The 22,074-nt window shown below is 49.9% G+C and overlaps 1 protein-coding gene across 2 annotated transcripts in view; it reads right to left on the reverse strand.

Annotated features, from left to right (window-relative positions):
- Positions 1–1,362: 1,362 nt before the first annotated feature.
- The window catches only part of Rasa3 (RAS p21 protein activator 3), a 99,673-nt gene continuing 78,961 nt past the window's right edge, over positions 1,363–22,074 (reverse strand). For both annotated transcript variants that reach the window (XM_051182045.1, XM_051182046.1), the window contains 15 exons: positions 20,836–20,992; positions 20,212–20,360; positions 19,272–19,386; positions 18,277–18,351; positions 17,485–17,608; positions 16,215–16,321; positions 14,902–14,979; positions 13,933–14,010; positions 12,592–12,665; positions 11,256–11,362; positions 10,404–10,486; positions 9,957–10,165; positions 8,801–8,904; positions 4,131–4,314; positions 1,363–2,915 (listed from right to left, as the gene is read on the reverse strand). In XM_051182045.1, coding sequence (XP_051038002.1) covers positions 2,840–2,915; positions 4,131–4,314; positions 8,801–8,904; positions 9,957–10,165; positions 10,404–10,486; positions 11,256–11,362; positions 12,592–12,665; positions 13,933–14,010; positions 14,902–14,979; positions 16,215–16,321; positions 17,485–17,608; positions 18,277–18,351; positions 19,272–19,386; positions 20,212–20,360; positions 20,836–20,992 — 1,720 coding nt within the window. In that variant the 3' untranslated portion in view covers positions 1,363–2,839. The remainder of the gene's footprint in view (positions 2,916–4,130; positions 4,315–8,800; positions 8,905–9,956; positions 10,166–10,403; positions 10,487–11,255; positions 11,363–12,591; positions 12,666–13,932; positions 14,011–14,901; positions 14,980–16,214; positions 16,322–17,484; positions 17,609–18,276; positions 18,352–19,271; positions 19,387–20,211; positions 20,361–20,835; positions 20,993–22,074) is intronic.

The following is a 22,074-nucleotide window of genomic DNA, read 5'->3' on the forward strand; positions in this document are numbered from 1 at the left end:
GTGACCAGTGCAGAGACCTAGCATCCCCGGGGGTGGTGGCAACCCTACCCCACTCCAGATGCTCTGATGGTTGGAGCTCAAGATGGAAGTCTAGAGGTTGTTCATGGTGACGGCCTTCTACAGTGACTAACAGGCCTGGAAGAAAAGCACACAGACATGACTGAGGTCTCCATCAGAGAGAGCTGTGGAGGGGCTTTGGGGCCCTGTGTACTCTGGTGTTTCATTTTCTGTATGTCCTCCATACAGTGACTTGTCTATCCCCAGCCTCCGAGTTATCCCTGGGTTGACTCTTAACTGACAGGATCAAGAGTGAACCCTGCCCCCGTACCCCGATGAGCTGAATCCTAACTAGGCAAGCTGGAGTGTGAGCTGGGCCTTAGCTAGGCATACCCCAGAGTAAACTGAATCTTAACTAGGCATGCCTCAAAGTGAGCTGAGTTCTAATTAGGCATGTTCCAATTTGAGCTGAGTCCTGACTAGGTATGCCCAAGTGTGAACTGGGCCCTAGCCAGACATGTTCCAGTATGATCTGAGCCCTGATTAGTCATGCTCAAATATGAGGTGAGTCGTTTGTCTTGATATTGTCCAATTCTTTATGGATACTTTGCTTCCAGCTGATCCAGGCTGACAATGGCTGTAGCCAGGGCAGCAGGCACTCCCCGCTCATTCCTAGGAGTTACTGGCAGACAAGAGCCCAAGGAGCAGGGTCACACCTTCCTTGCTCTACTCCACACTCTTTTGTGGCCAGGTTGACCAGCGACCCCTGACAGTCTCATCCTGTCCTGGGAAGCCTTTTGGCCTGAGTTCTTGACCCCAGAAAGTCCCCAGAGTAAAGTCTAACTCAGTGCTCCCAAAGCCAAACTCTGGTCTTTTCTTATAATGGTTCAGACTCCTAATGAAATTAAAGGAAAAGAAGTTAATGAGAGTCAAATAGAGAGGAGAGGGCTAAGGGATTAGGTGCCACAGTGGTGTCCCTCGTTCTGGAGAGGGGCCTCCATGCCCACTTCACTCTCTAGGTCTCCAGGAGAGCCTCCCCCCAAAGCATCTGCTTGTCTGTTCCACGCAGTGCTATGACCTCAGGCCACCGTGTCCTTGGAGACACAGGAGAATCTGTCCCCTCCTCCCCTAGCTGTCTTCAGCTACATAGGACCTACTCTTTTGAGGGTGCCAAAAAGCCAGGCCCTCACAGAGTTACAAGTGGACACCATATGTCAGAGACATCATATGCTGTCACCAGAGACAACACCTGCCTGGTTTCACAGCAATTCTATCTACCTTTACCTGCTACCCTCCCTGTGGGAAACCTCTCATACACTGTTCCCTTCATGTGAGCCCCTCCAGAAATCCAAACCACTCCTCAGAAAGAATAAAACATCTGTTTTTAATTGCCCAATAAAATACATTGCAAAACGTTAGTATCTTATAAACAGAAACATTAAGTTACAAATCCACTTTAAGAACAAGCTCAGTGCAGCCTAATCATTGTGTCCAAAGTCATTTCTTTTATCCTCCATTTCTGTGACAACCAAGGCTGTTACCATGTCTTCTAGATGAAGCGTGAACTTCCCAATGAGAATGAAGAGAAACTGGCATTGGCATATGTGGTCGTGTCCTTCAGCAACATCCAACAACAGTGTGCCTTTTTGTCAGTCTGTGCAGACTGTGTGTGGGGGACGAGGCTCCAGCAGCATGGTGGGGCCAAGCTGATGCGGTCTGTCTTGTCTGTTTTGGGGCCCTCCCAACCCGACCAAAAGTGTATCTAGACAGTGCTGTGAGTAGCCTGTTGGGTTCACAGAGACACAGGCATGTGAAATAGCATGTTTGGCCTTTATTACTGACGATGCAGCTCCTAGCCCAGGTCTCTGTCCCTCAGGACCCTCTGGCTTTGTGAGCAAACAAATACTGTTCCCTTAGGATTTCCCTGTGCCATCCCCTTTAATGCATATAGGTGTTGATGCTCCAAACTGCCTTATATCAAAATGCTATTTAAAAACAGTCCCTTAAAAACATTAAGAAAAACAGCTTGAAAAATGCACATTTTAAAAATCTTTCCCAAACTTCCACCACGGTAGCACGTATGTGGATTCTAGTTTTAAAACTTACCCCGAATCTAGATGGATGCCCAAACTGAGGGTTAATGGCCACCTGTCAAAGACTGGGCTCACAGCCCTCCCTCTCCATGTCCCCAAAGACCCAAGGCTTCCTGTGCCATCCTGTCCATCCCAGCCACAAAAAGACCCTTTAGCCAGGAACAAACCAACATAAGCTAAAGAGAAAGGCTGCCTGCCTGCTGGCTGCCAGGAAAATGCTACTTCTAACATCCCAAACAGGGATTAAGTAGAACAACAAGGATTAAGTAGAATTTCTAGGGCTAGGGCCAGACTGCTACATGTATGCAGAGACACAGAGTTCAGCAGGCAAAGAACAAGAGACAGTGTACACTACAGAGGGTGCACATCGCCATGAATGCACCAACCGTGCCTCTGTGAAGAGAGATTGGGTCATGAGGAACACGTTTAAACACAGTCCACACTCCCCTAATAGTTAACAGACCGCTAGATCCCATAAAACCAAAGTAGTAAAAAAAAAAAAAAAAAAAAGACAAATGATCATACATTCCAGAATGGCTCAGACCACCTGTGCTGGCAGCCAAGGAAAGTGCACAGCCCAGGCAACAGTTCCTGCTGGGGAAGAACATGCTTGGCTCACAGTGACCTGTGGGAACTGGTGAACACAGTTCCTCTCCATGTATGTGTTCTGTCTTCTTCTCTCATCTGCTTTTAAAGGTTGTGGGTTTGCCGGTGTGGCTCAACAGCACATTCAGGGAGATGCCATGACTTTAAATGGAATGGGTGGAGATCTCAGACTGTTGCCTGATGTAGTTCTGGAAGCTCTTGTCTCCAATAGGGTGCTCCCTGGAGAGGAAGCAGAGAGGAGAAAGTAAGGCTCCACTCCCAATAATACTCCAACAACTACTGTACTTTTAGTAGGCCTTGTATTTGTCACCGACACACACACACACACACACACACACACACACACACACACACACACACGCAGGTCCACAAACAGAGCCAGTTCTGATCCCAAGGAACCACTTGACTGTGGTTTCTCCTGTGTGTGGCATACTTCACATGCTGTACATGTGTAGATGTCATGTGTGTTTACATAGAATACATTTAGAACATGCATACTATACACACATACATGTGGGCTGTGCATTTTAACCATGTGTGGCACATGTACACAGATGTATGCATGTGCTAGTATGGACATATGTGGGCTGGGTGTACACATGTGCACTGCACAGAGTATGCAGCACTTGAAGCATGTGCACATGTACATGGTGCTCTGGGAGGCCATGGTTCTGTCCTCTTGTGTTGGTGAATGCTCTATGCTGTGACAGAGCCTGGAGCACTGTGGGTGACTGTTGCTGTATGGTGAGTGCACACCTCACCTCCCTCCATGAGAAATGGAATCATGCCTCTCAGCCTGTGTGCCTCAGACTGTGAGGTTGGCACACACGTTTAATACCAACAGAGCAATGTTTCCAGAAGGTAAATGTGGGCACTACTACAGGTGTGTCTGAAGGCATCTGGTAGGATGATGAGACTAAATGGTCTCAGGTATGTCTGAGACCAGGGCCAGCAGATGCTGACATTCAGTCCCATTAACACCTGGGGGAGTCAGGACATGGACTATGGCCACCTCTAAGGGTCCCAGTGCAGATAGGATTAAACCCTGTTAGTACCCTTAAGCACTCTTCCCCTGGAGGAAGGGTGCTGTTACAGGGAGGGCGGGTAGGCTTCTAGGCTTCCCTATGGGTCACCCGCTCAGTAAGGGTGATGCCCCCAGTGGCCCCGGAAAGATGGCAAGGGACATGTGTAATGGGCAATGGGCCCAAGCCATTGGTGCAGCCTCAAGCTGGGAGGCTAATGGGATGGTGCTGCCTCCCTGTACACCATGGAACAGAATTAGATACCTGCTCTAAAAGAGACAGCAGGAGAAGCTAAACCCAGGCCACTGAACTCCATGGAGCTCCAGGACCCTCCACATGAGGTAGGTGTTCACTGAGGGTCCTGATCTCTACATCAGCCCTCATGACCTGGAGCCCCACCCCCAGCACTCACTGGCTCCCGTATCTCGTCTTCTTGAACTTGTCCCTCCTGTATTGTGCGTGCTCCTGTTCAAGGGTTCCCACCCCAGCGATGACCTGCTTCAGTGTCTTGTAGGTCTCCTGGGGATCATCAATGATAAACGTCGAATATTCCTCTTGCTCAGGGCCGTCGTACACAGACTTGCTGCCACAGGCCTCTGCCACAGGGTGGGAGAGGGGCAGGAGAGTGTCAGCATGGGATGTAGCCCAGGGTTCTGCTTTTCCTAGCCCTGTGTCTGGATGTCTACACAGATTACTCCAGTGAGCTCCCCAAAGTAACGCCTGCAACATAAAGGTCCCCGACTCCTTTTAAAACAGAAATGGGGCTACCTCTAGGATCAAGCATTGTCTAGCTAGGAGGAGCTCTGGATGGGCTGTATAGCCATGGTTTCTCCAGTTTGCATTCTGAGACCTCACATCCCAAGCCACAGTTCTGACTCCAGCCAACCTCACAAGGGTGAGTTTCACACCCATGTACTGCCAGCCAGCCAGGTCGGGAGAGGTGGCCACACCTGCATACTGGGCTCGCTGTCTGGGGGCTTGTCAGGAGGAACTTCCATTTTATAGGGTAGAGTCTGGCACATGTCACTCACCAGAGGCTTCTGGCTAGCTGTAAGGACAGAAGGACAGAAGGAAGGCCTGGCAATAGCACCCAAGGACCTCTGCTCTCTACCCCTTTCATCTTCTCCCAGGATCCATCCTAACACCCCCACTGAAGCCACGCTACAGCCTCTGGCCATCAAGGATCATCCAAGCACCGAGCTGCCCATGCTGTCCCCACCTGACCCTAAATACCTGAGTTGGCAAGCTTCTCTACCTTACTGTCCCAAAGACAGACAGACACACACCCAGAGTAGGCATTCAAGCCCTACAATTCTTCATATGTCATGGAATGAGAGACTGCTTTCCTTCAAAGTTATATGTTGAAGTCTTTTGCTAGCTTGGTTGATTTTCTGAGCTAGCTGCTTAGCATGGATGGCCTCGAACTTTCTGAGGCCCCCCAGCTTCTGTCTATTGAGTGCTTGGGTTACAGGCACGTGTCATGTCATGTCATGTCACATGGCTGGCTTATGTATGGAAATGCAGTAGCAGGGCCCTGTGGATGGGACTTGTTCCTCTGTAAAAAGAGGCCTCTTCCACACCTGAGGGAATGTGAGAAGTCCATCTGCAATCAGAACAGCCCTCCTCCCCTCCCCTCCCCTCCCCTCCCCAGAATCAGCAGCATGCTGTCTGGATTACAGACATCCAGGCCCCAGAGCAGTGAGAAGAGAGTCACTGTCACCATGACTACAAATGGCCAGTCCATGGAAATCCAAAGCAACCAAGGGAGAAGAGGAGGCAAAAGTTAAGAGCTGCTAGGAGAGCAGCCACTGTTGGCTCTGTGGGTACAAATCAGAGTGAACTCTGGCCTCTGAGCTTGTTTTGGGGATGGACAGTAACATATGCAGACAATGTCCCTTTTACTAATCCAAGAAGAACGAGGTGACGGTGGGAAGGCTTCACATTTGATGGTTGTATAAGAACGAGATGTGGGTACCAGGTTCTACAGAAGTCGTCCCACTCAATCTCCCCAGGCCTGAATAGTAGTACAACCTGGATGGTAGATGGACAATTGGCTTGCCTATGACATAGCATGGTGAGCAGTGCCAACTGTCCCCCATAGGGACTCTTTTTCACCCCCTCTGCATGCTGACCATAGCTCAGCAGGGCAGATGCAATGCTGGCCTCCAGTACAGGCTCTCCCCAAGCTCTGGACAGAGTGCAGCAACTGAGTTTTACTGGGTCACCAAATTTCAGAAGGGATATTAAGAGCTACAGCAGGCACATGTGGGTGGGCCTGAGAGGAGACCATGCATGCCATCAGAGAGAACAAGGAGTTGCTTGGTGTTTGAGCAACACAGCCTCCAGCTGACTGAACAAGCCGAGGCTCGCTGAGGAAGGGCTTTTTGTTAGATGGGAGTAAGCCCCACAGGAGGAAGAAGGAGCTTGTGTAATAGAAATGGGGGACCTCAAAGCATTAGAACACTCCAGCACCATTCGCAGAAGAGTGAGACTTTGGAACACTCAGCACTAAACAGATGTCTTCACTAAACCCCTCCCTTTGGGGCTCAGGGAGCCAAGCAGAGGAGGAGGGGGAAAGACTAAGAGCCAGAGGGGGTGGAAGACATCAGGGAAAGTGTCTTCCAGACAGAACAGGACTAACACACATGAACCCACAGAGACTGTGGCAACATGCTCAGGGCCTGCGCAGGTCCAAGTGAGACAAGGTCCTCATGCTGAGAAGGGGAGGGCTCCTGTCCTTAACCAAGAAGTCATCTCCAACTGACAACTATTTGCAAAGCAAAACTTAGTTTTCTCCAATGGAGTCTCACTGGGCATATAAACCACATCTACAGCTAGGCCTCATGTCCAGCAGTAGATGGGCAACACAAAACAAACTCAGTGTTTTTGTAGAGCTTTATTTTTTTTGTTTGCTTTGTTTTTGTCTCATATTGCTTTGTTTGGGCATTTTTTAAAAAAATTACTGGTCTTTTAATTGTATAATATAGTTTCTGGTTTTGTGTTTTTATGGGTTTGGGTTTTTTTTTTTTTTGCGTATATGTATTTGTGTGTTTTCCTTTTTATTCTGATTTTACTTTATTTGCCAGAGAGAGAGGGAGGCAGGAGGGAGGGAGAGGGAGGGAGGGGAGGGGGGAAGGGAAGGAGGGAGAAGATAGGGAAGGGGAGGGGGAGAAGAGGGAGGGAATCGAATTGGATGGGTGGAGAGGATCTGGGAGGAGATTTTTATTTAAACAAAACAAACTCTCCACCTACAAAACCACCAGGCCAGCACGGAGGAGATGTCAGGCAGAAGCCCACACTGCAGAACCCCAGCACTTCACAGGCCATAGTGTTGGACCAGGTGAGGGCCAAGGTTTCAGCCATAAACAGTCAACGGACCCTTATTGTTAAGACAATGCCTTAGACGGATGGAGAATGAGAGTGTGAGAACAGTTGGTCTGTTTTCCATCCATCCACTTGTCTGTAAGCCCTCATATCTACTCACTTTTCTGTTCACAGTACAGCCATCTGTCTAATCCCACTTGTCCATTACCCATTTATCTGTTTGTCTGTCTTTCCAAACATAAGTCCACCTATCAGCTATTTACCATTTGTCCTTCTGTCTACCCATCAACTTGTCCATCCAGCTGTTCATTTATCCATCTACCTGTCCATCTGCCTGTTTATCTAGGAGCCCATCCATCCATCCACCCGCCCAACCACCCACCCACTCATCCATCCATCCAATGGCTATTGGTATCTCCTTTGCACCAGGCTCTGGGGCAAATAAAATCTGTCCTTTGTTCACAGAAGGTCATAGTACAGAGCGAACAATTCCAAGATGGTTGCATATGCACTGACAGAGGCAAGAGCTCAGGTTGCTGAGCTTCAGAACCTGGGAAGAAACTGCATAGAACCAGTCACCAGAAAGAGTGAGGAGGGTGGGGTGGGCTTTCCAGGCTGAGCGAGGAGTGGGACCCTGGGACAGAAATGGAGCTCCATGGTGCAAGACAGCCCCAACTATGTAGCATAGCTAAGAGAAGCAGGGAGGCACTCAGTCACAGGTGCAGTCACCCTTATTACTCACTGAGTCCTCTCCTTCATTCTACCTTACTCTGCTTCAGTGACTGTTGTTGGAGCGGCCCACGGCTGGCCACATGTCTGCTGAGGCATCAGGCAGTTGTAGGTCATGGCTACATGGCACCCTGGAACCTCAGAGTAGGTACTGTGAATGCCTTGCTGGGGGGTGAAGATGCAACTGATGTGTACATGTATGCGAAGCCCATGTTATACTCAAGAGTCCACGTGGGCATGCATAGTTGCCCCGTGTTGTCCGCGCATAGGTGTGCACATGCCTGGTACACTCAGATGATGCTGGGTATGGCTTGGAGAGCAGGTGTGGCTGGGCTCATGTGGCACTGGCATGAGGCCCATGGAAGTTACACTCTTGTCTCACCAAACATACTAATGCTGCTGGGCCAGAGCAGGAGAATGAGAAGGGACATGCAGGCTTATTCCTTGACTTTATTGCACGTTTCCCGTGGGCCATAGAGCCCATCATATAGTCCCTAGGAACAGTGTGAGCTCCCTCAACTCTAGGGCAGATGAGTGGTTCACTTGCTTTTGGTGGGCTCTGCATCTGTAACTCTGAGTTATAGACCTCAAACCCCGTTCAGGTGACATATAATTTGTTCCATCTAGAGTGCCTGCTTTAATTCTATGAAGCAATTAAATGTTAAAGGTGACAAAGTAACAGATATTTGAAACATGCAGTATGCCTGGCAAGGCATGTGGCATACTCACATGTGTCCACACACTTGTGGGCATGTACATGAAGCACACGTGTGTATGCACGAAATCCTTTGTTGGTGTAGATGTTACTAAGAAGGGTCAAAGAATATCAAAGCTCACAGTTTGCATGTTAAATGCTATGAGAAAATGTCAGAATATCCCATGGCCAAACTACTCTCCTACCAATTGCTCTTTAACCTTCACAGACACCCTCGGGCACCACAGAACCCCAGAGGCTCTGTAGTAGCATTTTTGCAGTGACTCACCCAAATTTTCAACTCCCCATGGTTGATGCCCAGGGCCCACACTCACCCTGCATCTTTTCCAGCTTGCCCATGTACAGGTTAAAGAGAGAGTAGATGCGCTCTGTTTCACGGTCCCCATCAATGTCCAGCTGGATGTTTGCTGGGAGCCCACTGTCCAAACATAGCAAGTACAAAACAGTGAATGCAATGCCTTAAATACTGCTGTGTGTGTGTATGTGTGTGTGTGTGTGTGTGTGTGTGTGTGTGACGGGGGGGGGGGGAGGAGAAAGGGGGGACTGAATCTTGGACATGGTATGATATGAGAAAGGACTGAGAGAGAAAAAGGTCTTCTTGGGGCACATAGGGTAGGAATGACCCAGAAGAGCCTCACACATGAGTCCTCTCATCCTTGCAGGCTGTGGGGCTCCGGTTCTTGTCCTTGATCCCCTCCTAGGAGAGTTCTGCAGATATAGCCCACACCCACACACACACACACACACACACACACACACACGCGCCTGAGAGCCTGACAAGGTGCCCCCTGAACCTCAGGCTCTATATTAATGAATCTGGGCACAATGACTCTAAGTCTCTGGGAGAGTTCAATGACGGCCCAAAGGATGAGTGACCCTGAGCATTCCTTCATTTCAGGACTTGTCACATGAGGCTACCATTGCTTCCTTTATGTGGACAAGCTCCATAAGAGTTGAACAAGGGGCACCAATCTTCTAGGCTGCCTCCAAGATTGGCAGGGTTGATAAATGCAGGAGGCCCAGCTGACCACAGGGTCAGGCGGACAATGCCTGCCTCAGTTTCCAGGAAGGGGATGGGTGCAGTGGTCCAAGCAGAGAAGCCAGGGTGTGGCACATGTGAGCTGAGGATGTGCTCAGGGATACGAAAGTCACTGATGCTCTTGGTTAAAGAGACAAATCACCCTGCTCTGGGACAGCTGTGTAAGACACTGTACATGAGCCTACCACCCCAAAGACATTTCTGCCCTGGGCAGGAGAAAGAGAGGAACTTTGAGGGCTTGCAGCTCCTACCAGCCTATGCAGAGCCTTCCAGAGGACCGCACCAAGGGTCCCCTCAAGAACAGCTCCGCATGTGTGGTTCTGATTTGGTGCATCTTAGTCACTATTCGGTATCTCAGCTGACTCGCCTTACATAGTGCAAAGGCCAACAGCTGTGCCTGGCCGGACAGGGCTGCGGAGTCATGGACCTACCCAGTGCAGGGAGTACAGCCAGCAGCTGTGTCTGAGGAGGCCCTGCAGCAAAGCCAGTGGCCATTCAGGTAGGCAGACGGGTGGTACACGGTGAGACGCTTCTGGTTACACTGACTCACTTTGGTGAGGATGTCGATCCAGTCCTTGGCCTCCACACAGTTGTTGGCCTGGATGTACAGTGCACGCTCTGGCTGGATAACCTGGAACATCTGAGCACACAGGATAGGATCGGGGCTGTTAGTCCAGCAGGTGCCAAGCCATTTGCCTAGCTTCTGGTAGGTTCTACACTGGGCCAGGTAGAGAAGGAGGTGGGATGATGAGTGTCCAATTGGCAGAGTCCCCAGGTCTGGATTTGCAGGGTAGTGGGTGAGGGCACATTGCCAACAGCAGAGGTGGACAATGAGGAGGTAGGACAACCCGTTGGGTTGGAACTGGGCCATCACTCACATTTTTCATTCTGAAGGACTCCTCCTCTAGTCTCTCCACAGCCAAGATGTTCTCGATGGGGATACTACAAAGGGGCTGATCACCTACAGCAAAGAAGGTGTGAAAGTTGGGCTCATTTGCACAGCATGCCCCAGGGGTGAGGCGCCCCATGGCCCAGTGCCTGCAATGTCACAGTAGAGGGCTCTTGGCTGTCTTTCCTGAAGGCTGGAAAAATAGGAAGAGCATGGATGTGGGGTTGGAGTAAGCATGGGGTTCTCAGAGCACAGTACCTACACAAAGGCAGAACCTTGGCTCCATTCCCACATGTGATAAAGCATCTCGTGTCCACAGGGACATGGCCCACAGTCTCCAGCACTACAACACACTAGCCAGTTTAGATCTAGGACATGACAGGGCTGCTCAGCTCTATCCCTATGACTGGAAAACAGAACTCTGAGGTCCTCTCCTGATGAGGCATGAAGACACCTGGCTAAGTAGGTCTTCCCTAAGGAAAGCACACTGCTGCTGAAGTCAAGGCCTCTTTCCCTTTTGCTGAACCACTGCTCTGTGACTCTGCATCCTGCATAGAAGCAGGAGCAAGAACGACACAAAAAGGGGTACCGGGGGGGGGCAGCGGTACTACAGACAGTTGAGGAAATAAAAGTGGGGGTGAAGGGTCTGCTGTACCCAGTCAGCTCTGTACCCTCTGGCTCTGTGGGGAGCCGGTCCTGAGGACAGAGTCATCTTCACTCAGCCTCCGATGGTCTGAGGTGCCACCTGCTCCCAGGCTTCTGTGGCAGAAGCCCTGTACTGTTAACTGGGGGCCTCTCTGCTGGGCTGGGCCCCAACTGAAGGAGTGCAGTAACCAGTTACCTTTGCTTTTCTGGTAGGTGAACTCGTGGTTCGTCAGGCGAAACCACCTCTTCTTGAAATTCTTCATCCCAAATCGTTTCCTTCCTTGGGCCCGCTTAATCATGAACCTGTTACAAAGGACTCAAGTCAGGGCCTGAGCTCTTCATTCTCATAAGCCGGGCAGTGTTACCAACACCCTGCCATTTTACGTCCTTGTGCTAAAGTTGAAGGGCACACTCTTGTTTTTTTAAACCGTTTTGCCTCTTACTAGTACTTCCTTAGAAAAACACAATTTTCTTTGTCCTGTAAACACATAGAATTTGGGTAAAATTGAAGAACACAGCATCCCTTGGAATGTTGGACTTTACCATATAGAGGAGCAAATAGATGGCTCTGTGGAGAAGTGTCTTTGGATCCCTTGCAAAAGGATTCATAAATCTTCTTGCTCAGTTCTTGACCCAAGGACTACAAGTGGCTTTTTCTAACTGCCACCAGTCTTTCCTTAGGGCTTGGAGAGAGGCAGTAATCATTGCTGGAGGCTACAGTGAGGACCACTGGCCTCACAACCTAGCAAATACTATTAAGTGTGCGAAGTTGGCCTCTCAGTTCTGTGCTGGCAGGTAATGGACTGGGCAATGTTTTGACTGAAATGGAAGAGCATTTAATCATGGTGTGGGCCTTTGTGGACACAGTTACTTTAGAAAGTGGATGTGGATGATTAGATAGGACAGGGTGTGAAGTGACAGGCCAGTCTCCAGGTCGACACTGCAGCTAAGCGTGTAGAACTGTGTGTGACCCAGCAGAGGAACAGTGTTGGGTAAAGGCCCGAAGCCTCCACCTGAGAAAGCTAGTGAAATTCTAGGAGTGTGTTGGCAGAGCTGCAGAGGCTGCACTGCTCCCGCAATGGCTGGTTATGCTGAGAGTTTGTCACCATCAGTATGAGGTCTGTAAGACCTGTACACCCTGGGCCAAGTTAAGAGTTATGAGACAAAGCCTGTTGCTTTAGAGGTTGTAAATTAATGCATATCACATGGTGTCGTGTATGTAGTGTTGAATACCTGGTTAATGTAGAAGGTGATTAAAAAAAAGACATCAGACAAAGTTAGGGCAGCCTGATGGTGACCTATAGATGGCTCAAGCTTGAGCCAAAGGGACATTGGCACAGCTGAACTGGGAACTGGGAATTGAGATTCAGAGCAGGGCTCATGGGAACTAGGCATGCCTGTCAAAGTTCATGCAGACAAGAGCAGGACGCATTCCCAGGACTCCTCAGGCATGACCATGGGGTGGGAAAGGTGGGGTTGGAGAAGGAGGTCAACTATACAATAGTCTCAAGCACCAAGACCAAATTTCTTACCCTTCTTTAAGCAGGATTGGCTGTTCTATACTCTTGGGGTCCCTTCTCCCCGATGATGAGATCAAATCCAGGAACTGAAGTGGGCGGAAGTCAGACCGTCAGAAGGGAAGTGTGTGGACAGAGTCTGAGCCACCAGAACCCTAGCTGGGTGCTTAGACCTCCCCCTCTGAACCCAGGGGAGAGATCTGGGAATGTGAGTGCTAAGAGAGATGCTGTAGGGTGTGCTCCAGTATATGATCCCAGTCCATCCCACAGGTCTTGTCCATCTGCTGTGACCTTGCTGAGGTTCTCTCACCAGGAGCCAGGTGCATGCCAGGGATTCTACCTGAGCTTCGTGGGCCTAAGTCAGTTCTAGTGGTCCATCCTGAGGTACATGGGAGGCAGGGGGCTCTAGTGTTACATCCTGAGGTACATGGGAGGCAGGGGGCTCTAGTGGTCCATCCTGAGGTACATGGGAGGCAGGGGCTCTAGTGGTCCATCCTGAGGTACATGGGAGGGAGGCATATACCACTAGAGCCCACTTCCCTCTAGGTCTGCCTGTCTAAGGTCACTCTTCCCCCGGCCCCCAGCTTTGGTGTGTGACCTCTCCACTCCTTGGATTCCTTCTATCAGTTGAAGGTCACCCCCAGCTTCAGTCCCCTACTTCCCTTTCAAAGTTCAGGACTTTATGATCTCTAAGATAGAAGTCGTGTTGACCGCTTCTGAATGGTAGACAAAAAGCAAAGCCCAGGGGAAGGTCTCCGTTCTATTTAAGGGGGTGGCCACTGACAGTTTGACCTTGCTCCAGTGAGTGTATAGATAACACAAATTGGACTGGTTTTGTTTTTTTCCTTTTTTGTTGAGGGGGAGGTCACAAGGGCAGGTGGCACAGAAATACTGGGAAGTGTGTGTGATCGGGTGTAAGATGTGAAATTCCCAGAGAATCAATAAAAATACTATGTTGAAAACAAAACAAAAAGCAAGCTGAGCAAAATATGAAAAGCAAGCCAGTCAACGGCATTCCCCTGTGGTTTCTGCTTCAGTGTCTGGCTCCAGGTTCCTGGTGGAGTTCCTGTCCCGACTGCACTCACATGGACTATGATATAGACGTGTACATCAAATAAATCCTTTCCTCCCCAAGTTGGTTGTGGTTGGTGTTTTATCATAGCAACAGAAAGTAACTTAATAGAAGGCCTTTGGCACAGAAAACAGAAGGTGAGCCTCCATACTGGACTCTGAGGAGAGCCAAAGGTGAATTTTAGGGCATGCAGGCCAGCCTCAGTTTAGGGGCGAGATGGGTCCTGGCAATGACCATGGAGAGGGTGTGGGGACCTGTGCCTTGGAGGGTGTGGGGACACTTACATTTTTTACGGCATCCGCATATTTCTGCTCATTGAAGAATTCATAGAATGTTGCCATGTATGACTCCTTAAAACTGGCCTGAAATGAAACAGGTCATCTGCTGACAGCCACCAGCACCAATGCTCATGGCCAAGGACCAGAAAGCTACTACACATAGTGACAAGCCTAGGGTGCCACCAGGGAGGCGATGCCAGGCCGCACAGGTGAATTGTAAGCACACAGCCCCACCTAGAGGTGTCTGCATGAAGCTGGGATTTTGAAGCACTAGCCACAGATGTTGCTGGGAGTCTATGTTGAAGCTCTTGACTCAAAGCACATCTTCACTGAACACCTGGGAACCGGGCAACAGGCTACAAAATAGCTATAGATGTCATCATAGCGGCCTAGGGCTAGCAACATGGATCAAAGTAAAGATAGGTTTGTAGGAACAGGAGTCCAGGGCAGGCCAGAGACCTCAGCACCAACCCCTGGGCTGGGGCAAGTGACGATTAATGCAAATGCAGATTTGTGACCAAAGGGGTAAGAGGAGCTCAGCCTCTGCTGCTCAGGATATAGAGGCTACAGATGGGTGAATGGCAGCTTCAGACAAACCCTAGGTTTACTCCTATAGCACCAACAGCCAAGGTCAATTCCACATGTCTGTCCTACTATGGCTAGGGGTCCTGGGGCAAAGCTGAGGAGGCTCAGCTATCTTGTCCACTTAAAGAATCAGATGGTGATGGTCTGCTTGCCACTGTGACTGGTGAATCTCCCCCCACAATGACTGGTAAGGGTAGAGGCAACAGGAAGTGCTGGGATGGGAACTTTTGGAGCTGGGAGATGGACACTGGCTTTGATTCTATTCAATATCCTAATAGCTGGGATGAACACACCCTCCCCTATATGCAAAACATTTCATTTATAGCTTCTGAAGAGGAAAAAAGCCAATAACCCCTTGTTCATAAACAGATAAAATAAACACAGACTCACAGACTTGGACTTGGACAAGCTGCCGAGAGTCTGGATGGTCTTTGAGATAAGTGTCAGGGTCCTAGAAGTCTGAGGATCCTGAAAGGACAGGACAAAAGAAATATAGGCTTTATTAGTTCTACAGATCAACTGTCAATCCCAGAATAAGGCAATAAAACATATGACAATGTCTCAACCTTCCTGATGCCACAACCCTTTAATAACAGTTCGTCATGTTATGGGGACCCCCCCAATCATAAAATTATTTTCATTGCTCTTTCATAACTGTCATTTTGCTATTGTTATGAATCATAATGTAAATATCTGTGTCTTCTGATGGTCTTAAGTAACCCATGCGAGAGGTTACCTCAATCACAGGTTGAGAATCACTAGTCTAAAACCTACCATAGAATGGGAGTATGACCATGGGTAAAGATTTGGGAAGATCTGCATTGCCAGGGGCTGGGCCTTGCCATACACCGGGAGCCCATTTTATCAAGCCACCAGGTTCCTGGCATTGCTAGATTGGAAGAGCCACACGGCTGAGGACTCTTTGTCCGAGACTCAAGGACCGTCTCAAGAGTAGGGCAGTCCAGATCACTGCAACCTTTTTAAGGTTCCCCAGCCATGGCTAGGGATGCCTGCAGCTTTGACACGGATTAGAGGGTTGAGAACCCCTAGCAGGGGGCTGCTCTCCTGCACCTTGCCACTACCAGGCAGCTATGTCCACCCACAGGACCTGGCCATAGCATGTGTGCCATGAGTAGATGGAGTAATGCATGTATATCTTAGGTGGTGGGAAGAACACTAGTAGAAATTATTAGGTAAGACCCTGGTCAGACCATGAATTATTATTTAAAACAGTATTAACTGGGGGTTGGAAAGATCATACAGGTGGTACAGTGCTTGGTTTACAGGCATGAGTTTGATCCTTGGCACCCACATAAAAAGTGGAACATGGTAGCATGCACCTGTAACCCAAGCACTGAAGATGTGCTTCATCTCCTTAGCTCACTCGTTGATCAGTCTAGCCTAAATGGCAAGCTCCCAGTCCCAGTGAGAGATCCCTGTCTCAAAAGGCAAGATGGCTTGTACAAGCAGAAAAATATCTGAGTTTGACCTGTGCACCACCCCCAACACATACCTAGATATACGCAGATACAAAATGATAAAATAGTACTAATTCTTCCATCAGAGGCAAGAAAACTGTTCAACCCATCCTCACAGGCAAGCAGCTGGTGAAGGAAAACCTATTCTTTAAGGAGGTCTGGGGTTAAGGTGGACTGCCTAGTTGAGGAGGACTGGCTGTCTGGCTTACACGACAACTCGCTTACCGTGTGGTGGGGTGTCAGTTGGAAGAGGTTTGGGGACAGAATGGCAGGAGCAAAGAACCTCAGGAAGATGAAGCTGCTCACGGCTGTGTACCTCACATCCAGGTCATCTGAAATCAGATGAGACAGTTTCAGTCTGGGACAGAAGCAATGGCATGGGTTCTGATCTTGCTCTGCAATCCTCAAAGGCCTCACCGATGAGCTGGACTTGACTTCAGACTTACTTCCATCTCTCTGTTTATGTATTTCTTCTGCATCATCCGTTCTTCATTCTATATACCTTTAGGTTTCTGTCGCTTCTTTGTCTGTCTCAATAGTACTGTCATAATTCTACGTATTTCTTCCTGTCTCTGTATCTGTCTGTCTGCCTCTCTGTCTCCCTATCTGTTTCTTTCATTATGTTACGGAGGACATAGTCAGACAGGTCAGGGTCACAAATGTAATGTCCCAGGGTCTCCTGGGAACTCATTGCTGGGTGAGATGACAACTTTATTTTGTAATTGGAAACTCCTTCCCTAGCCCTCTTGAGGCCTGCAGTCCCAGAGCTCTGGGGATGGAGCTGCCTGGGGTCTGCAGGGCACATGCAGACTCATGTTTCCCAGAGGTTGGTCCCCAGAGCAAGGTGCTCTGGCCTGAGATGCTGCTCCAGCCTGTGTGGCATAGCGATGGGGGCATACACGCTTGTGGTCTGCTTGGAGTGGTAGGTGTGGGCCTAGAAAGATGTGGGTGGGGCAGGGGTTGGGGCAGGAGAGTTCAAATAGCACTAGGGTACAGGGTTGGAGGAGGTAGGGGGCAGCCTGAGAGGCTTGGTCTGGTCTGCATAGGACAGGTGCTGGGCTCAAGGCCTATGGGGTCCACGAAGTCTGAGGAATATCATCATGTGAAGGGAGGCTGCCATAAGGATATGGTGTTCTGAGGGTGAAGCATGCAGTTTAGGGAGTGCTGTGGGGGGGGGCATTTCTGCTTCTCCAGGAGCTAGTGTGACTAAGAAACAAGTCTGCAGAAGTGGGTCACCAGGAAACCTTTTCCTGGATATTCACAGCATACAAAAGGACCAACCCCCTCCATCAGGTCTTGGTGAGGGAAAGGCCCCTAATGGGCTGGTCTTCTTGGCAATTCCGTAACTCGGAATTCATGACCCTAAGAAGAAACCAATTAAAGGCAGTTCTTGGAGGACATGCTCTCACTACATGGTGTTCCTTCCCAGAATCTGGGGAATTATGAGCCAAGACAGCCAAGTCCTCATCCCCCAGCTCAGGCCCTGGTGGCTCACCTTGAAAGCGCTTGGCAGCTGCCTCCCGCAGAGAAAAGAAGATGTCACACATGACTGTGGGACAGCTCACCCCAGACTTCGTGATGACAGTGAAGATGCGATCCACATACTGCCTCAGGCTCTCCTTTAAGAGTTGTGAAATTAGACCCCGAGTCTCCCTGAGACCGAGACATCACCAGTGACATGCCCAGGGATAGGGGAACCCAGACCTCCATGATGTTTACTAACACACTCCCAGTAAAGATCTGTATTGAGTGGCTACAGTAATCAATCCCCTGGATCCCTTTCTCAGCATCACGGAACATAGACTGAACTCACTAGGGTCTAAGGAACATGCACTTCTGTTTACAAGCGTGAACCTAACGAAGCCTGGCTTGTATGAAGGCATAAGAAGACACTAACAGGTGGGAGCCCCTCAAGCAACCTGACACACTTCATGAGGAGAGGTTTGTTTATCCTGAGGTGAGAACCGGTGGAGTTCATGGGTCAGGTCATGGGGCTCACAGGTCAGGTCTGGGTCCTTGGGAGGCAGTGGGAGCTGATGGAGCCTCGGTAGACAGAGGCAAGTGTGTGGAGTGGTGATTGATAGGAGGTTAATGGGCATCTGATGCTGATAGCTTGTGTGGGCTCAATACTGTATTCAGGGTCAAGGGCCAGATAAGTGGTTTGGGGCCCAGCCAACCCCACCCTGCCTGAGATCTTCAAACAAACGATGTCTCCATGGCCATTAGTAGAAACCCCCAACAGGAGACCGGCTTTGCAAAGTGTTCCGGAACAAAGCATGTGCCTTACCATGTTGTTCTCAAGGTTTTCACCATCCTTCAGCTTCACAGGGTCAATTTCACAGGACTTGTGGCTCTGGCAAATCTGGAAGAGTGTTAAGATGGTGCTGCACATGGTGGGCACAGCAGACCTGAAAGACTTCCAGGGGAAGCTGGCCCTCCCGAGGCAGCTCCTCCACACAGCCCAAAAGAATCCCAGAGTCCCATGAGGCCCATGGGTTCCTGCAGTTTCCCCTACATGGCTGCTGGACGGAACCAATCAAACAAGGGGCACAGCCCCTATCCTCGCCAGGCTGTGGGCATTTCCCCCAGGTGGAATTGCTTGATTTACTTATGAAGAGATGTGTCAGAACTTCAAAAACATTTGTTCTCTGGAGTGTCCCCATGGTTCTGCTCATAGATAAGTCAGTATTCTAGTTTAAATTTTCACACATTTGCAAAGAACCCACTTTTCACAACCGTTCTTGCTAGCAAGATGTCCAATAGGAGTCATGGTAGAAGGAGCAGTTTGGATACAAAAGACAGCTGAACGATGGGCAGGGGCAGTCCAGGCTTCAGACAGTGCAAGTCACAGCTGTAGCCCTTAGGGATTGAGGGATCCACAGCATGTGGGGAGATGTCTGCCCCTGCTTCTCATTCCCGTCTTTAACAGTGAGATTATCTATCTGTCTGTCTATCTACTTACTTACCTATCCATCCATCCATCCATCCATCCATCCATCCATCCATCCATCCATCTATATCTACCTACCTACCTACACACACACACACACACATCATCATCATCCATCTATCCATTATCTAGCTAGCTATTTATCTGTCATTCATCCATTTATCCATCCATTCATCGACTGATCTGAAAGCAAAGAGGGAGGATTCTGGAATACATACAAAATGTCCTTTATAAAAGCTGATAAAATGAGGCTAATGTGGGTGGGTGGCTGGGTAGTCCTGTCTCCCATAGAAGTCCCGATCAACATGCCAAAGTGGCCAGGGCCATCTCACCTCCTCAATGGTGGGCTTCAGGGTCACATGGAGGTAGTGCATACCCGCCAGCTTCATCGTCTCATCTATGCACTTAGATGTCAGTGAGTTTCCACGGAAGATGGTATTGGGGTCTCTGGAAAACAGCAATGGGATGATGTCTGCCTTGCTAAGGCACCAAAGGGAGCAAAACCTCCTCTGAGAGTCTGGTCACCAGGTGGGCACATGAATGCTGGCAGGCCTGCTTCCAGACGTCTTATGAGGACCTCAACGCCTGGGGCTCTGTGGGAAATAACCCTATCTCAACAAGTTCTTTACTATTGATAGGCATGGTTGGATGGACCCTGCCTCTCCCTTCTATGAAGGGTGCTTCTTTAAAGTCTTGAGGTTTTTTGCACCAAAGTCTCAGACTGCTCACAAAGCCAGGCACCAGCTGGCTTCTGATCACCATGTCACCTTCACTCTGATTCATTCTTCATCAAGAGCATATTGAGACGAGGCTTGCAGTTCTAGAGGTGGGGGGCAGACCCCACCTTTTGACTCAGTAATGGGGCTCTCCAGGAAAACATGGGGCTCATCAGGTTAGACAGAGGGGGTCCTTCAAGCCCTGGGACCCCTTCCCCACCCTCTCTGGATATTCCCAGAAATGGTGGTTTCTGACAGGACTAATAAGGAAATCTGTTAAAGGGGGTCAGAAACCTGTTTGGCTCCCGAAGACCTTCACTCCCCACCAATGCTGTGCACAGATGTGTGTTAAGATGGTTACTTTTGATGTCTCCCCATTGGGTTGCAGGGGCCCAGCTTCCCATCAAGGATATGGATAGGTGGGGAGAGCAGCAAGGTCAAGGGGAATGTCAAGGGCAACGGGAGTGGATCTTTGTATGGGGTCGGGATACAGGAAATATAGCACGAGGTGGGAAGGGCTGGGCACGCAGGGGCTGGGCATGCAGGGGCCACTTACTGGGTCCTTTTCACCTCCGCACTGGCGATAGCACTGATGAAAGGCACCACCCTGCCGTAGTGCAGCAGGAGCCGTACCAGGGGGATGGCCGCCTCCTGCTTATCTCTGCACACCTCACCCAGGATGTGGGCTGCTGAGGCCGAGACGGGCTGGGCAGAGGGGAGGCGTGAGCAGTGAGCACAGGGGTGGCACGTGCCTTCTGCAGGTTGTACCCCATCCACAGGTCAGTGCCTGATGACTCCAGGCTGTCCCCCTGTGGTCATGTGCATGGTAGCACAGGAAGAGAGCCACTCCTCCCCTGGCTTCCTTTCCATCTATTAAACATCCCATGTTAAAACCACTCTGCAAGTGTGGCCTAAGCGCCCTCCCACCAAACCCCAAATCCAGTAGCACCAGGGTTGGGAAAGAGTGCAGCCTGAGTGGGTTAGGCTCCAGAAGCTGAAACTGGACAGAGTTAAGAGTCACTTGCATAGCAAAATGGGCACAGGTGTCCCCAGGTACTGAAAACAGGGTGGCAAGGGCTCAGTGGTATGCTGCGGATAGGGAGAGCCCAACAGGTGGGTACCCAGGGTACCCATGTGGAGATGGACATGGTTGTCACCAGTAACTGTGGCTGACACACACCTCCACATCTGCAGACTTCAATAGCAGGTCACGCAGTGGGCTGTAGTACTCAGAGGAGAAGACATGGTCTTCTGTATAAACTACATTTAACCTCAGCGATCCCAAGTCATCTGGCTTCAGGCTCTTACTGCCATTGTCTCGGGGCTGGAGGAAATACCTAGGAAGGAAGGACATGTACCAGCAGGTAAGGGCAGGGTCCTCCCAGAGGCATTTCCAGGGCAGCTCAGTGCCCTGCTCCTGGGTAGTCTGTGCTGTCCCAGGTGGGTCTCAGGCAGAGAGACAAGGTTCTAAGGCTGTTCTCCGGGACATCTCAGGGCAAGGCCACCTGGATGTTTCCTGTAGCAGAACCACAGACTTACAGGGAAGGGGAAGCTGAAGCAGAAGGGATGAGGGAGGGGTGAGGAGGACAATAAGGGAGGACAGGAGCCTTTGTAGGCAGCGTCTGTCTGAGGATAGGCCCCATACCAGGTCAGTGCTCAGACGAAGTGGGGACTATTTTAACCAAGTGTGTGGTTTTCATAAGAGTAAGTTGGGTTGTGCTGGTGGTCAGTGGTCACTGAAGTGTTTTCTGTCACCTTACTCTCTCTGTTGGCTTATATTGGCCATCCCTCTTTACCAAATACTCTTGGCCAGGCAGCTGGTCATCTTCTGGGGTGGAGCCCTGTGTCCCAGAATCTGGCCATGGGACTAGCAGGGAGATCTACATGAGAACCACCTTTGTAGAATTAAAAGTCAAATCCTGGTGACAAGAGTCTACTTTAGCACCCTCAGAGTAGCACCTGACACGGGACACTTACTGAACAGGACACTGACAGCAGGACACTGGATAGCGGGACACTGATAATGGACCCTGGACAACAGGACACCAGGCCCCGTGTACTTTCTATCTTTAATGAAGCTATCATGGAATAAAATGAAGATATACTCCTGCTAAAGCCAGTGTCTGGAGTAAGCTAGAAATCAAGGCATGAGAAGCAGAAAAAAAGCTTTACAAGCACCTGGGTGGGCTTCAAGACAGAGAAAGTCTGTCTGAAGAGCCTATGAAGACCCATGCACCCTGCAAACTGGTTCTGAGCCAAGATGAGCAGGAAAACCACCCACAGCCAAGCCAGTCAATAGAGTGTGCTGATATGCTCTCTAAGAAGAGGTCCAAAGCTGCTCTTAGTTCTAACACTTGCTTTTAACTGGACCTTTGTCGTTAGGTTCCAAGCACCACGCCCTATGGTCACCTCTCTCCAT

Source organism: Phodopus roborovskii, unplaced genomic scaffold (genome assembly GCF_943737965.1).
Source record: "Phodopus roborovskii unplaced genomic scaffold, PHOROB, whole genome shotgun sequence".
Classification (NCBI taxonomy): domain Eukaryota; kingdom Metazoa; phylum Chordata; class Mammalia; order Rodentia; family Cricetidae; genus Phodopus; species Phodopus roborovskii.